General features: G+C 37.0%; 1 protein-coding gene and 1 long non-coding RNA gene across 2 annotated transcripts; one reads left to right on the top strand and one right to left on the bottom strand.

The window, feature by feature from the left end:
* Positions 1-6,334: 6,334 nt before the first annotated feature.
* rasd2a (RASD family member 2a) lies at positions 6,335-8,334 on the top strand. Its single transcript, XM_082161967.1, has 2 exons — positions 6,335-6,917; positions 7,008-8,334. Exons 1-2 carry the CDS (start codon positions 6,386-6,388, stop codon positions 7,514-7,516), a joined length of 1,041 nt encoding a protein of 346 aa, XP_082018093.1. The 5' UTR covers positions 6,335-6,385; the 3' UTR covers positions 7,517-8,334.
* Positions 8,335-10,681: 2,347 nt separating this feature from the next.
* On the bottom strand, positions 10,682-11,390 carry LOC309499538. The gene is made up of 4 exons (XR_014206284.1): positions 11,275-11,390; positions 11,020-11,084; positions 10,869-10,927; positions 10,682-10,785 (listed from the first exon to the last, which is right to left on the bottom strand). It is a non-coding gene; the product is annotated as an uncharacterized lncRNA (long non-coding RNA).
* Between the last annotated feature and the right edge of the window lie 2,572 nt (positions 11,391-13,962).

The raw sequence follows: 13,962 nt of genomic DNA, 5'->3' as shown, positions 1-13,962 counted from the left end.
CGGAAATTAATCTTAAAGGGATAGTTCACCCAAAAATGAAAATTCGGTCATCATTTACTCACCCTCATGTTGTTTCAAACCTGCATGAGTTTCTTTCTTCTGCCGAACACAAAATATATATTTTGAAGAATGTTGATAATAAAGAGTTGACGGTATAGCCATTGACTTCCATAGTAGGAAAAAAAATGATTTATGCCTCTGAACTTATGATTTCTCTCAACATGGAGCCAGAGGGGCTGTCAGTCAATACTTGGGAAAACATTTTACTTTAAAAAGTCATTTGATTATGTAACTTGCGCTACTTGTTATCCGTTAAAACATTTATCATTTTACACGATTTCTATTTGAAATAAATGTTTTTCTAGAATCTTCATCTCTATTTCTAGAATCATCAAAGAATCTTGAAAAAAATGATCATGGTTTCCACAAAAATATTAGGCAGAACAACTGTTTTAAACATTGATATAAGAAATTATAATTATACTTGAGCATCAAATCATCATATTAGAATGATGACACTGAAGACTGGAGTAATGATGCTGAAAATTCAGCTTTGATCACAGGAATAAACAATATATTACACTAGCAAACAGACAGTTATATTAATTTTTTATAATTTGTCACAATACTACTGTTTTTACTGTATTTTTGATCATATATGCAGCCTTGGTGCACAGAAGAGTGTAAATGCCCAATAAAACAGCACATAATATTAGTTTGACCTCATGTGGTTGACAACATTTTCCAAAGTACGAAAACATCCTTTCACTAACCATTGCTGGAAAAAAAAGTTAAACTACATAAAGAGTTTCAAGCCATACTTTTTAGACAATTATGTGTAATGAGAGCAGGAATGTTGCAAATCTAGGCGTGTCATTAAAACATTTCCTATTGAGTAAAACTGTATTATCTCCATAGCAGAATACACATTCCACGTGGTGAACTTCTATTCATGTTTCGTTTTTACATTGTTGCTTGATGGCGTATTTTTGCATTTAACATAACATAACATAACCCTTCCTCCTGTCAATCATTACACACAGTCCTGGCCAAACTCTTTGTTTCCTTTCATCTGACGCACACAAACTCATGACAACTAGTCCACGTGTTTTTACGATTCACTGATTGAAATATGTAGAAACAGACAATGTACATCTATGTTTTTGCCTGTGACAAACATGAGAGGAACTATGGAAAAGAAAGATGGCCATCACGTCTTTGCTGCCCTCACATGGCAACACTTGGTACTTGTACAAGATTTCTTTGCGTGTTTATTATTATATAATATGACCAAATAGCTCCAAAATAGAACAACATTCTTACATTAGTAGCGGACATAATATTTTGTTAAACATTTATTTTTGTGTGAATATTAATTCTTAAATTATCAAGCAAGAAATGCATTTTATTTTCAGTAACAAAAGTAAACTATCTCCAAGAAGATTTTCTGTTACATTATACTATGATTTTGAAGTCAAATCAACAAAAATGCAGGTGATTTGGATTAAGGCCTTTTTTATCCCTTTTTTTTTTTCTTTTTTTTTTTTCTATAGTTCCATTTGTTCTCTCCCCTCAGGACATCAATTATTATTATGGTTGCATTGTGACCATTTGTCAGTTTACACTTTTGTTTTTAATTCTGTTTAATCTTGTAAATTACTTTTATTTTTTATTTTTTTTATTTTTTTTATTGGTGTCAAGGTGTGTTTGTATATAAAGGTGCGATGTAACTTTTGTCCCTCTAGTGGTGCAAAAACAAAACTGCATGAATGTTGCTTCGGTTCTGCGTGACTGTGCGGATGAATATGATTATCATACTGCTCATAAAACATTCAGTAGGCTGAAGAGATATAACCAGTTTAGATTTAGAAAGGATCTCAAGCTGACTATCTAAAGACGTTACTGTAGCTTTAACCATTAATAGACACGGTAGCCTACTTCCTTGAAAATAATCCAGCAATAATTCCAGCACAGCGCTACAACAACCATAACTAGAATGTACATTTCCTGAAGAAAATGTGAGTGATGCTTGCAGTGGCAAAACTCATCACTAGGTTGCTAGGGTGTTCTGCACGATTGCATACGAGCCAACAAACTTGTCTGTACGATATTGTGGGGCTGAAATATGGCTTCTATATGTTGTAATATGGTGGCAAGGTAGCTCTAAACGGTTGCTAAGGTGTTCTGGGTGGTTGGTATGGTGTTGCTAGGTGGTTGCTAGGGAATCCTGACTGGTTTCTAGGCAGTTGCTAGGCAGTTGCTAAGATGTTCTGGGTGGTTGCTATGGTGTTGCTATGCGGTTGCTAGGGTGTTCTGGGTGGTTGCTATGGTATTGCTAGGTGGTTGCTATGGTGTTGCTAGGCGGTTTCTAAAGTATTATGGGTGGTTGCTAGGGTGTTCTGGGTGGTTGCTAGGGTGTTGCTATGGTGTTACTAGGTGGTTGCTATGGTGCTCTGGGCGTTTGCTTGGCAGTTGCTAAGGTATCATGGGTGGTTGCTATGGTGTTGCTAGGTAGTTGCTATGGTATTCTGGGTGGTTGCTAGGGTGTTGCTAGGCGGTTTCTAAGGTATTCTGGGTGGTTGCTAGGATGTTCTGGGTGGTTGCTATGGTGTTGCTAGGCAGTTGCTAAGGTGTTATGGTTAGTTTCTAGGCAGTTGCTAAGGTATTCTGGGTGGTTACTAGGGCGTTGCTAGGGTGTTCTGGGTGATTGCTAGGCAGTTGCTAAGGTGTTCTGGGCGGTTGCTATTGTGTTGCTAGGCAGTTGCTAGGGTATTCTGGGTGGTTGCTAGGGTGTTGCTATGGTGTTACTAGGTGGTTGCTATGGTGCTCTGGGCGTTTGCTTGGTGGTTGCTAAGGTATCATGGGTGGTTGTTAGGGCATTGCTAGGCGGTTGCTAGGGTGTTCTGAGTGGTTGCTATGGTGTTACTAGGCGGTTGCAAATTCCAGCACAGCGCTACAACCATAATGAAACGATAATTCACACTAGATAATGCTTTACAATGAACTATATCATAGAGCTACATATGGCAATTTATCTGTTCAATAAAATAACTCACCTGTTGAGTAATAAAAACATTTCAAATCCCTCAGTTCTCACCATCTCTGAAAAACCAAACTGATGTTGAATCTTGTTTTACGAGCTCTGTCTTGTTCTCTTTTTTCACGTTCTCGAACTGACACAAGTTAAGTTATTTTAAGACTTAATTTAAACTTTAGGCTATAGCAACTTTACATGTTACGTTCTGTGAACACATTTACTGCTTTCCTTTATATAGGTGAATTCAACAAAACAAAAAACATTCGTGACATACGTGCCTTCAGCTTTTGTAAGTTCTAAGAACGTCTCACAGCAATGTAAAGCATAGAACATACAATTTCAATAAAAGGCCGTATAGGAGTGATATTGTGATGGCTCACAAAAGAGATAGACTCAGCTTTTTAGAGTTAAATAGACTCTGGAAACCAGTGTTATAAAGTGCACAGTTGCCATGGTGATGTATATTTCATTCTCAGCAGAGAACATTTAGTCTCAAGCACTCCAAGGTAAGCATTGTAAAAGAAAGGCAAAGCACATTCACCAATTCAGTCCGTTCAGTGTGGCCTTGATGGAAGTTGAGCTGAGATGTAGGTGTTCACGCTGAATAAGGTGAGGATTTGTCCTCTGTTAATAATGCCTTGCCCAATTCGTACAGATGTGCAGACATGCTCTCAAATAGCCAGAATGTTCTTGATATTCCTTGAAAATTATGATATTCATATTTTTGGACCATGTTTTGCTTTATTGCTCTATTTTTGTGAAGATAACTGACTATGCTTGTGCAAAAGAAGTGCACTTTTAGTGTACTTCAAATCTTAAAAGTGTGTTTTTTTTGTTTTGTTTTTGCTGCATTTGCAGATAAATTAGTATTGATGAAATGAAAGGCCACTTTCATGACTATGTTTCTTAACACACTTAAGTACGCTTTTAAAAAGGGCACTTTTGATGTCAACCTAAAAGATTTCCTTTAAAGTGCACTTATTTTTATGTACTTATTTGATGTGGCTAACAAACTAAAGCATGTGTAAAGTACTTTATTATAATAATAACTGTATGTGTGTTATTTGATATTCAATTTAAAGTTAATATATTTAAAATGATATAAATTATATATTTAAAAAAATATACGAGTTTCAGTAGAAATGACATTAAAGTAGCCTATATTTAATTTTTTACCAAATGTTTGTCCGCACATTCAGCAGTGCACTTTAACCACATATTTCAAAGACAGTAATGAAGCAATTATGAAATTACATACAGAAATTACTTAAGTGGGTCAAAAAGCGGGTTAAATTGCCTTTAATATGAATCTTCATTTAACTGTAAATAGCATGCAATTAAGTCCGAAAATTTTACATCCAGTTCACACTGAAGTATATTCCTTCAAAGTATATTATTTCCATTATAAGTACTCTTCAGAAGTTTGCTCGAGTTTCAGCTGCAAGAGAGAACCGTGGTCGTGATCATATCTATATAGATTATTGTTATCATTGTCGTGATGCTTCGATTAGTTTCATCGCACTATTAATGCCAGCTGTTATTCTATTTTTATTAAAAGAGAGCCATCAACATCATTACGCAGACAGGGATTAATGGAATGTGGAATCATTCATATAGATGCAATTCCCGAGGGACCCGCCTCATAGACACACAAAAAAACAGATGCGGATAAACCTGCACCTCTTTGACCAAATGTTTCCGTGCGCCCACACACAAATAACACAAGCTTTTCATCTGAAATCATCCGGTAATTGAAAAATAAAGCTTGTGTTCAATAATTATCCAATTCGTAGCTTTTTTCCCGGAAAGTCAGTCATTAGCAACCCCACAATTATCCAGACGACTGAGGGAAATAAACTAAAATGTGTCCACCCCCATGCTACTCACGCAGCTATACATCACATCAAACCGAAGCCAAAGACATCGTTATACAACATTTGGTTCAGGTCTGTGTGTTTTATTGGTTGAGCAGTGTTATAAGAGTGATGATATTTAGCATATAACAGTACTGGGACTTTTAACTGTCTCCTTATCTGTTCATGACATTCCAGACCAGAGTCTGTGAGCTGTGTTTCTCTCTGACATGCAAAGCTTGGTTTCTATGGAACTATCGATACTTCTTTCATTGGCAGAGAGGAACTAACTAGCCATTTTTTCAATTAAATATAAACTACCAGTCAAACTACTTGCGTTAGTTACTTTTTATTGAAAGTAATGTTACATTACTTTTGCATTACTTTTTCCTCACCTGGGCTGGGCTGGGCGGGCTTGTTTGTTTTTTAATAACAAAAAAATAATAATTATATATCTTGCATTTACTTATTTGAAGAAGTAACTCAGATATTTTGTTGTAAATTTAAAAGTAACATGCTACTTTACTAGTTACTTGAAAAAAGTAATCTGATTACATGTTACTTGCAATGGGTTACCCCAACACTGTTTATAATGTTACAAAAGATTTAAATTCATAAATGCTGAACTTTCTATTCATCAGATAGTCCTGAAAAACATGTTTTCAGTTAAACAAAAATGTAAAGCAGCACATCTGCTTCTCAGCATTGATAATAATAATAACAATAATAATAATAAATGTACTTGAGCATCAAATCATCATCATAGATTAATTTCTGAAGGATCATGTGACACTGAAGACTGGAGTAATGATGCTGAAAATTCAGCTTTGATCACAGGAATAAATTACATTTTAAAATATATTAAAATAGAAAACAGTTATTTTAAATTGTAATTGTTTCAGATGTTACTGTTTTTACTGTATTTTCGATCAAATAAATGCAATCTTAGTGAGCAGAAGACTCTATATATAATTTATATATATTTTTATTTCATATATTCACATTTTGTTTTAGTTTTTACTTTCTTTTTGATCCAATAAATGCAGTCGTGGGCATAAGAAACGTCTTTCAAAAACATACAAAAAAATCTACCCAAAATTTGTAATGGTTATTTTTTTTATTATAAAGACAATATCTAACAATCATGTTGCTAACTTTTTACAAATGCGTATTTATGGCAATCCTTAAGCTTTTCGGGCATTTTTCAATCCAACCTAAGCTGGAAAACGTTTGACTTCTTCAGTCTTCTTGTTTTAAGTAGTACTGAAAATCTGTAGCTCTGCATAAGAATGGCTGAGATCCAAGTAACACTGCGGTGGTCAATACCTTAAATAGGCAGCAGCATTGTTCAGATTCACCAGAAGAAACCAAATCTATAAGCGTTGAATGACGCACCACACGACACCACCCATCCACCCTCAGCATATAAAAAGCACTGCGGGAAGCGCGTACTGTACAACTCACTGCACCGAGAGCACAGAACCAGTCGTTCTGGATGATACCAGCAAGGAGCATGGAGGTGAACACAACTGATAAAGCTCTTCTTTCAGTTGATGGCACCGCGACGCTCTCCTGTTGCAGCTATCATTCCGAAGGCACCGCAACAGTTGAAAAGCATTTGCAGTGCGCAACGCACTGGAGACATCCAGGGGTGGTGCGCTCCTCCAGCGCTGGAAAGAGTCCCTCGTCCTCTGAACGCAAACCACGGAGATCTCTGGACCCCTTCTCCGCTTCTCAGCTCCATAAAACAAAGCATATGAGATATGAGAGTAAAAACGAAGATCTGGTCAGCGTGAAACCCAGTCATTACAGGCGCTTAGTCGTGCTCGGCGCGCCCCGAGTGGGAAAAACGGCGGTTATACGCCGTTTCCTCGGCGATGATGGATTCGAGGAACATTATGAGCCCACGACTGAAGACTTTCACAGCAAACTGTTCCACATCCGAGGAGAGAGATACCAGCTAGATATCTTGGACGCGTCCAAAGAGAGAGACTTCGCTGCCAAACGAAGACTGACTATTCTGACCGGTCAGTATATATAGCCTATGTACCGTTTTTTATTCGATTAACAATATCTATGATTTACTGAGTTCTTATTTCTTGTTATATCCTCAACAGGTGACATATTCCTGCTGGTGTTCAGCGTGACTGACCGAGAGTCTTTCACTGAGGTCTGCTCGTTACGCGAGGAGATTGTCACGGCCAAATCCAAGCTGACCAAGTCCAAAGAAAACAGACAGATACCAATCATAATCTGTGGCAATAAAACTGACTTAAACTCTTCGAGAGCTGTGCGACACTCAGATATCTCCCGGTTTCTCGGAGAGGACAGGGTCTCTTTTGAGGTGTCTGCTAAAGACCGCACCAACCTGGAGGAGATGTTCGAAGCCATGGCGGTGCTGGGAGGACTCCCCACAGAAACCAGACCCTCTCTCCATCGAGACATATCCATTCACACGTATCAAGCGCTGAGCAGCAGAAAGAGAAACAAAAGAGCCGTGAATGAGCCGTGTGGGGCGGTGCAACCGCTCGCGCGCAGACCGAGTTTCAGTAGCGATCTGCGGCGCGTGATGGGGCCGAGCACCCCTAAAAGAAGTACACCCATTGAGAGGTGCCAAATACAGTAAAAGAGTAACGCTATAGGGACTCTGTTTCAAACCTATGAATAATAATTATTCAGCTACGTAAGAATTATTAAATTCTATAAGTCCCTGGCTGGACCAGAGGACAGATTTCAAAGTATTTGTGCAATGTCTTTAAAACCCTGCAGGAAAAGCAGGCTTTAGATGGTATTATTGGTCTAAACTGGTCATTAGCTGGTGTAAACTGGTAGACCAACTGGAAGACCAGCAACAAACCAGCTAAACTTTAAGGTTCTTTATTGGAATCTGTGGTTCTATGTTATTTTAAGAACTGTTCTGGGGAACCAAAAGTGGTTATTCTATGGCATTGCTGCAAAAAAAATGCTCTTATAAACTTTTTAAGAGTGAATATACAACCACGCAGTAAAGTGTGGCAACAAATTACCTTATAACCATTTCTAGGCAATTTAAGAAATAAAATGGGTTTTGCCGCATGAGTTAATGTATTTTCGTTGATTCAGTGCTGTTAAATAATATTTTGACTTATATGAATGACTTATATGAATAAAACCATATTTTACCATTGTTCCAGTGCAGTTCATGACAAGTTTGGACCAGTTTCAAAACGCAGATACTGATGCATGTATTTCCAACTGGAAAATGTAAGGGAGAAGTATGCATGTTTTCTTTATATTGAGTGTATTATACCTCACATTTGTTTGCACGTTTCTTAGGCTAGGCTACTTAAGACAACAATGAAATATTGTTTCATTGCGCTGTTGTTGCTTTTTTTTTCTTGAAAATGAATAAACCTCCATTACCTCAAATATGTTTCCACTTTGTCATGTATAACAGACAACAATAAATTTGTCCTTAAGAAATAATGCGTCGATTTTTCCCTCATTGTGCATGAGTTTGTTCAGAGTCATTGCAAACAATGCATCCGCTTAAAAGTTTCTTTTCAGCAAATCGGGTATGACAAACGAGAGAACGTAACACCACTTATGAGTCATAATACTGTACATATTTATAACGTGTACCCCACCTCACCTCACTTTTGCAGCAGCCTCTACGCGTCTATTTCTAGAACAAACCTCACACTATTTTTTTGGATGAACAACGGGAAGAAAGTTGTGGGCGGTGAAGCCTTGCTTCTCATCGTCTGCAGTGGCTTGAGTCATCATCGCTGTTCTGGGGTAAATTCTCTCACATTAGTAAGAAAATGCGCCCACACATTCATATGTGTGAATCCCTGACAATACAATCGCGCTTTGCATAATAGAAGTTACACAACACGACGCAGAAAGAAACTGAATCCCGTTAGACTTTGAATATTCATGAATGCAGTGATTAATATGCCTGCAAAGAAATGACAATCTGCATCAATAGTAAGACAAAGAAGCATATAGACGTTTTAGCGCATCCGCGTATATTTGCATAATGATTTGTAAATGCAGAAGGCGCTCGATCAGCACCATGGACAGCGGACGATTAGTCTTGTTTGTGTTGTAATAAATACTTTATTTGGATCACGCTAGTCGTTGTCCATCTATGTGTCCCTTGAATCCTAAACATTTAGGGACCGTAACAACAGCCTTTTGATACGATAATGTCTCAACTACATTGATGAAATGTTTCTACATGAAATAAGTTGGGAGCAACGAGAATATTTCATGATTCTTCAGTGACCTTCTCTGACTGAGCATGTGGGTGGTTTGAAGAGGAGTAACTTTAAATGGCAAATATGAAGTTGAATCAAATACCACTAAAGATGATAAATCCCCCAGGATACAATCACATAGATCAGACAAGCAATCAAGTTCCCAGTGTTCATCGTTTCACATTCCTGAATTACACTGTTAGACTTTTCAAGGGTTTTTTACAGTAACTTACTGGCAACACTGTTGCCAGTAAGTTACTGTAATTAAGAGTTACAGTACCAAACCGTATTTCAGTTTTGTGTAATACAGTGCATTACTGTAAAAACGAAGCTAATCAGTACAGTGCATTACTGTAAAAACTAAGCTAATCAGTACACTACTGTAATTATTTTTATTTGTACTAAATATAAATTAGATTTGATAATTTTGATATATGATTAATTTTATTTTTATCCTACATAAGTACTACTTTCATACAAACCAATTAGACAAAGTTATCACAAAATACCATTTTTTTATTTAAAACATTTCATATATATCACAAAATAAACATGCCAATGCTGGAAATGATGTGTGAAATTTTTACACATTAATGGGTAAGTTTAGAGACAACATTTTTTGTGTTAATTTTAACTCATTCATTGTGTTAATGATTTTAACAAAGTAAATATGTCAGAGAGGTTAGCACAAAGATGTGTAAACGTGTTAAATTAACACATTATGTGCTGTCCTTCACTGCAAACATTTTTGAAAACATACATAAAATCATAAACAAAACATTAGCATTTGACTAAATGAATGTAGAGTCATTGGTTGTTTAGCTTATACAAGTATTATAAGGAAATATCAACCATTACATTCATAAAACTGCAGAATATAAATACATTAAGCATTCAAAAAGGAAATGTCCAAAACAGGACAAAACACAGTTCTTTTCACAATACAAGACACATAACCCCACCTTAAAAATAATTTCACTTATTTCCAAAAATGTGTTGGATTCATGTACACTGGTGGCCAAAAGAAGTATTTAAGTGGCGTAATGTTTTTGAAAGAAGTCTCTTTGATGCTCAAGAAACATTTATTATTATTATCAATGTCTGACTGTCTACTCCATCTTTTCTACAGCATAGGAGTAAAAGTCATCATCAAAATAATCTTTAAAAAGCCAACACAATGTTTTTGTCCACCTTTGTGAATAAATGAACTTCTCCAAAGATTGGTTCCTGTTCAGAACTTGATTGACAACATCAGAGTGTTCCCTGGTCTGCATGCGTGCCCACAAACACAAATGTACTCAGTCCTTCAGAGGAGATCCCGGTTCCAAAACTATATGAGAGAGAGAGAGAGAGAGAGAGAGAGAGAGAGAGAGAGAGAGAGAGAGAGAGAGAGAATATTAGTGTCACATTATTTTTAACCTCCTTTTTTGTTAATTTTTATTATTATTTTCACAAAAACTTAAGAATATATATTTGTAAACAGCTTTTGTCAATAAATAGCATACAAAAGAACTAAATTAAATTATGCCAGATTAAATTTTAATACTTACAAATCCTAAATTCTGTCCAAAAATGCTGAGATGCATAGAAAGAAGTTGAACGACTGAAATAGATGATTTTAGCCCATTTCAGCTTGTCTGCAGTGAAGGAGTACCTGTTTGAGACAAATACACAGTAAGATACATGCAAGAAATCACTGTGTGATGATCGTTCTCCTTCCTACAGTAGTTAACCCACCTGTGCGCTGATATTAGGACCTTCCTAGTCAGGTGGAACTGCAATGGTAGAGTCGCTGGCTAATAAAATATAAAAATAATGCAAAAATATAAACTTAAGTTGTTTAGAATGCTAGATTTGGTCTTAGTGAGAGTTTTACTGCAGTGCTTACCTGGATACATTTAATCTGGTGAGACTGAACAAAGACAATGGTCCATCTTCTGATTGGTTCATTTGCTGTGTAATAAAGTTAGACATAATGCAAAGGTCACTTATTTGATATAAAGTTAGCCAATTTTATAGAGATTTTATAAGATATTGTTAGCTACCTAGTCTGCACCAGTGGCTCAAAAGCAATTTTCACATAGTGTATGCTAATCATTTCAGCAAACTTATCTCAAAATATATCACAAATGGGCTGGCCTACCTCTGGAATCTTGCTAAGTCACTGGCGCGAATTGGCGCTTTGTTGCAGTTGCCTTTAAACACAAAAATGGAAGTAAATATTAAATTCCATTAAAAAAAAAAACTATAATATGGTATAGTTTGCAAACTAATGCTAAAACTATAAAGGTTCTCATCAGTAGGCCAACATTAAGATATAAACAGAATTTCACATTAGTTTATTCACATTTATTGTTAATGTAAACGCGTTGCTCGTTGGCATATTTTAACTCGACAATTCAATAATCTAACAAAGTGTGTAAAATGAAACGTTAGCTCAGTTTACCATGGTAAAGTTCGTTACCGCCATGTTGACGACGAGTAACGTTAGGCTAACGTTAACGTGATAACATACGTTAAACTGGGCACAATCCTGTCAACATACACAGAATGTTTTTTTTTTGTTTTTTTTTACCTTGCTTGCTGATCTCTCTCTCGGTGAAGTGAATTCCGTCTCTTCCCCGGGCCAGACACGAACGTCGCGATCCAACAAAAGACAGACCCCATTACCTACACTGGATGTCTGTCTGACGCGACACGACAAATCCCAGACAGTGTAGTGATGCGCCGCGGCCGTTATATTTCAGACGTAGTCCGATACGAGTCCAAGCGCTCGCACTAGTTCTTACAAGGGATAAACAGGTTTGCATTTAAAGGTCCGGTCGCTTCAATGTGTCCAATATAGACAGCCTCTGGCTATTATAGCGTTGTAGACACGTGGTGTAAGGCAAAAATTAGGAAATAAAAAGCACGGTGGAATGGTGCCAGCCAGAGAGGCAGTTACGTCAAATACAGTAGTATACAGCAAATTTAAAAAATACAGTAAGTCTCTGTATGTGGTGTTAGACGTCACAGAAAATTCCCATGATGCAATTGGAATCACAGTTATTTACTGTAAAGAGAAATAGCAGTATAATACTGGGGGATTTAAAGTAAATAACTGTAGAAATTACAGAAAAGTCTAACAGTGTATATAATATTTTAAGTGTAACAATTGCAGACAACAGCATGCATGTGTGACAGGTAGAGTGTTTTTAATATTTTCTCTGGCTGTTGGTTCATTAGAATACATTTTTTCATCCTAATGGGCACCTCTCAAATGGGAAGAAACGCCCACTGGCGCAGCGCTGCGTCTTGACATTGAGCACACCTGTGTGGCGCAATTACTGAGGCGCGTTAGGTTTAAGTGTGGTCGTGTCATTCTCCCTCTAAGTATGTTCATGTTCTGTGGGCCGTAAAGGTCTATTGGCGTTTTATTTCCTGACGCTTTTCCCTGGTGAGTCGCCGGGTTTATTGCTCTCCTATAGACGCGATTCATCGTTTAATGATGTATTTGTTATTAGGGACTTGTGTGAGTGTGTGTGAGGTGGCGAGCACAATTAACAAAAAGCCTACTGTAGAGTAAGATTTCATATGGGAGGTAAGACGTTCATTGTGGGTTTTTATAACCTGGACAATTTATGAACGTTTATTTGTGCTCGTATCACCTTTTTGTATTTTAGGTGCGGCCTGAGCGCTAGCTGCTGTTTCCTAAGCCCGTTTTGTGTTGCTGTTTCACTGACTGTTTTAGACGCCTGTGGATGCCGCTGTTTTTTAACATCTAATCTACCGAGTGTTTTTTTAGCGTGATTCTGCCCTGTGTACGTTGCAATCTGATTATGAGTGTTTGATATTTTTATGCTTTGTTTATAAATTAAACCTAGGTTTGTATTCTGGTTCATTGAGGTGAAGCAATTAAAAAAATAAATAATATATATATATATATATATATATATATATATATATATATATATATATATATTTGTGGTTTCATTTCTTTTTAAGTTTTAGAAGTTCTTGCATGGCCAGCATACTCACCGGACATGTCACCCATTGAGCATGTTTAGAATGCTCTGGATCGGCGTATACAACAGGCGTCTACAACGTGTTCCAGGTCCTGCCCATATCCAGCAACTTCGCACAGCCATTGAAGAGGAGTGGACCAACATTTCACAGGCCACAATACACAACCCTTTTTTTCTTTCGGGGCCCCCCGGACCCCCAATACAGTAAAACTGCACATTTTAGAGTGGCCTTTTATTGTGGCCAGCCTAAGGCACACCTGTGCAATAATCATGCTGTCAGCATCTTGATATAACACACCTGTGAGGGGGATGGATTATCTCGGCAAAGGAGAAGTGCTCACTAACACAGATTTAGACAGATTTGTGAACAATATGTGAGAGAAATGGGCCTTTTGTGTACATAGAAAAAGTCTTAGATCTTTGAGTTCAGCTCATGAAAAAAGGGGGCAAAAACAAAAGTGTTGCGTTTATAATTTTGTTCAGTGTACATTTTAAATTAAAAATTGCTACCCCATATGCTTCCATACTAAAATAAGTCCACGCCACAATAATAGCGATAACGGCACAGAGAAACCATATAGTTGGATTCACTTTCAGAACGATATTTTCCAGCTGATGAACCAAAAAAACACTGACAGCCAATCGGAATCCATCCTTTTAAAGCGACAGACAACAAAACTGCAGCACACACTTATAATTAACAGAATGATATCGTCCGTTGGTGTGGAGGCAAATATAGTTATAGTTATTGTTCTTGGTGTGAACGGACCTTAACCGTCATGTAAAAATAACACATTTTCTTTCAACCTTGAATACACATCTTAATC

Source organism: Leuciscus leuciscus (assembly GCF_965113295.1).
Source record: "Leuciscus leuciscus genome assembly, chromosome: 1".
NCBI classification, from domain to species: Eukaryota; Metazoa; Chordata; class Actinopteri; order Cypriniformes; family Leuciscidae; genus Leuciscus; species Leuciscus leuciscus.
The sequence above is the reverse complement of the archived record's forward strand: the minus strand, read 5'-3'. Positions and strand labels throughout refer to the sequence as shown.

Coding starts and splice junctions, on each gene's coding strand:
- rasd2a (XM_082161967.1), top strand. CDS start 6,386: ATGATACCAGCAAGGAGCATGGAGGTGAACACAACTGATAAAGCTCTT. Junction 6,918..7,007: donor AAGACTGACTATTCTGACCG/GTCAGTATATAT, acceptor TATCCTCAACAG/GTGACATATTCCTGCTGGTG.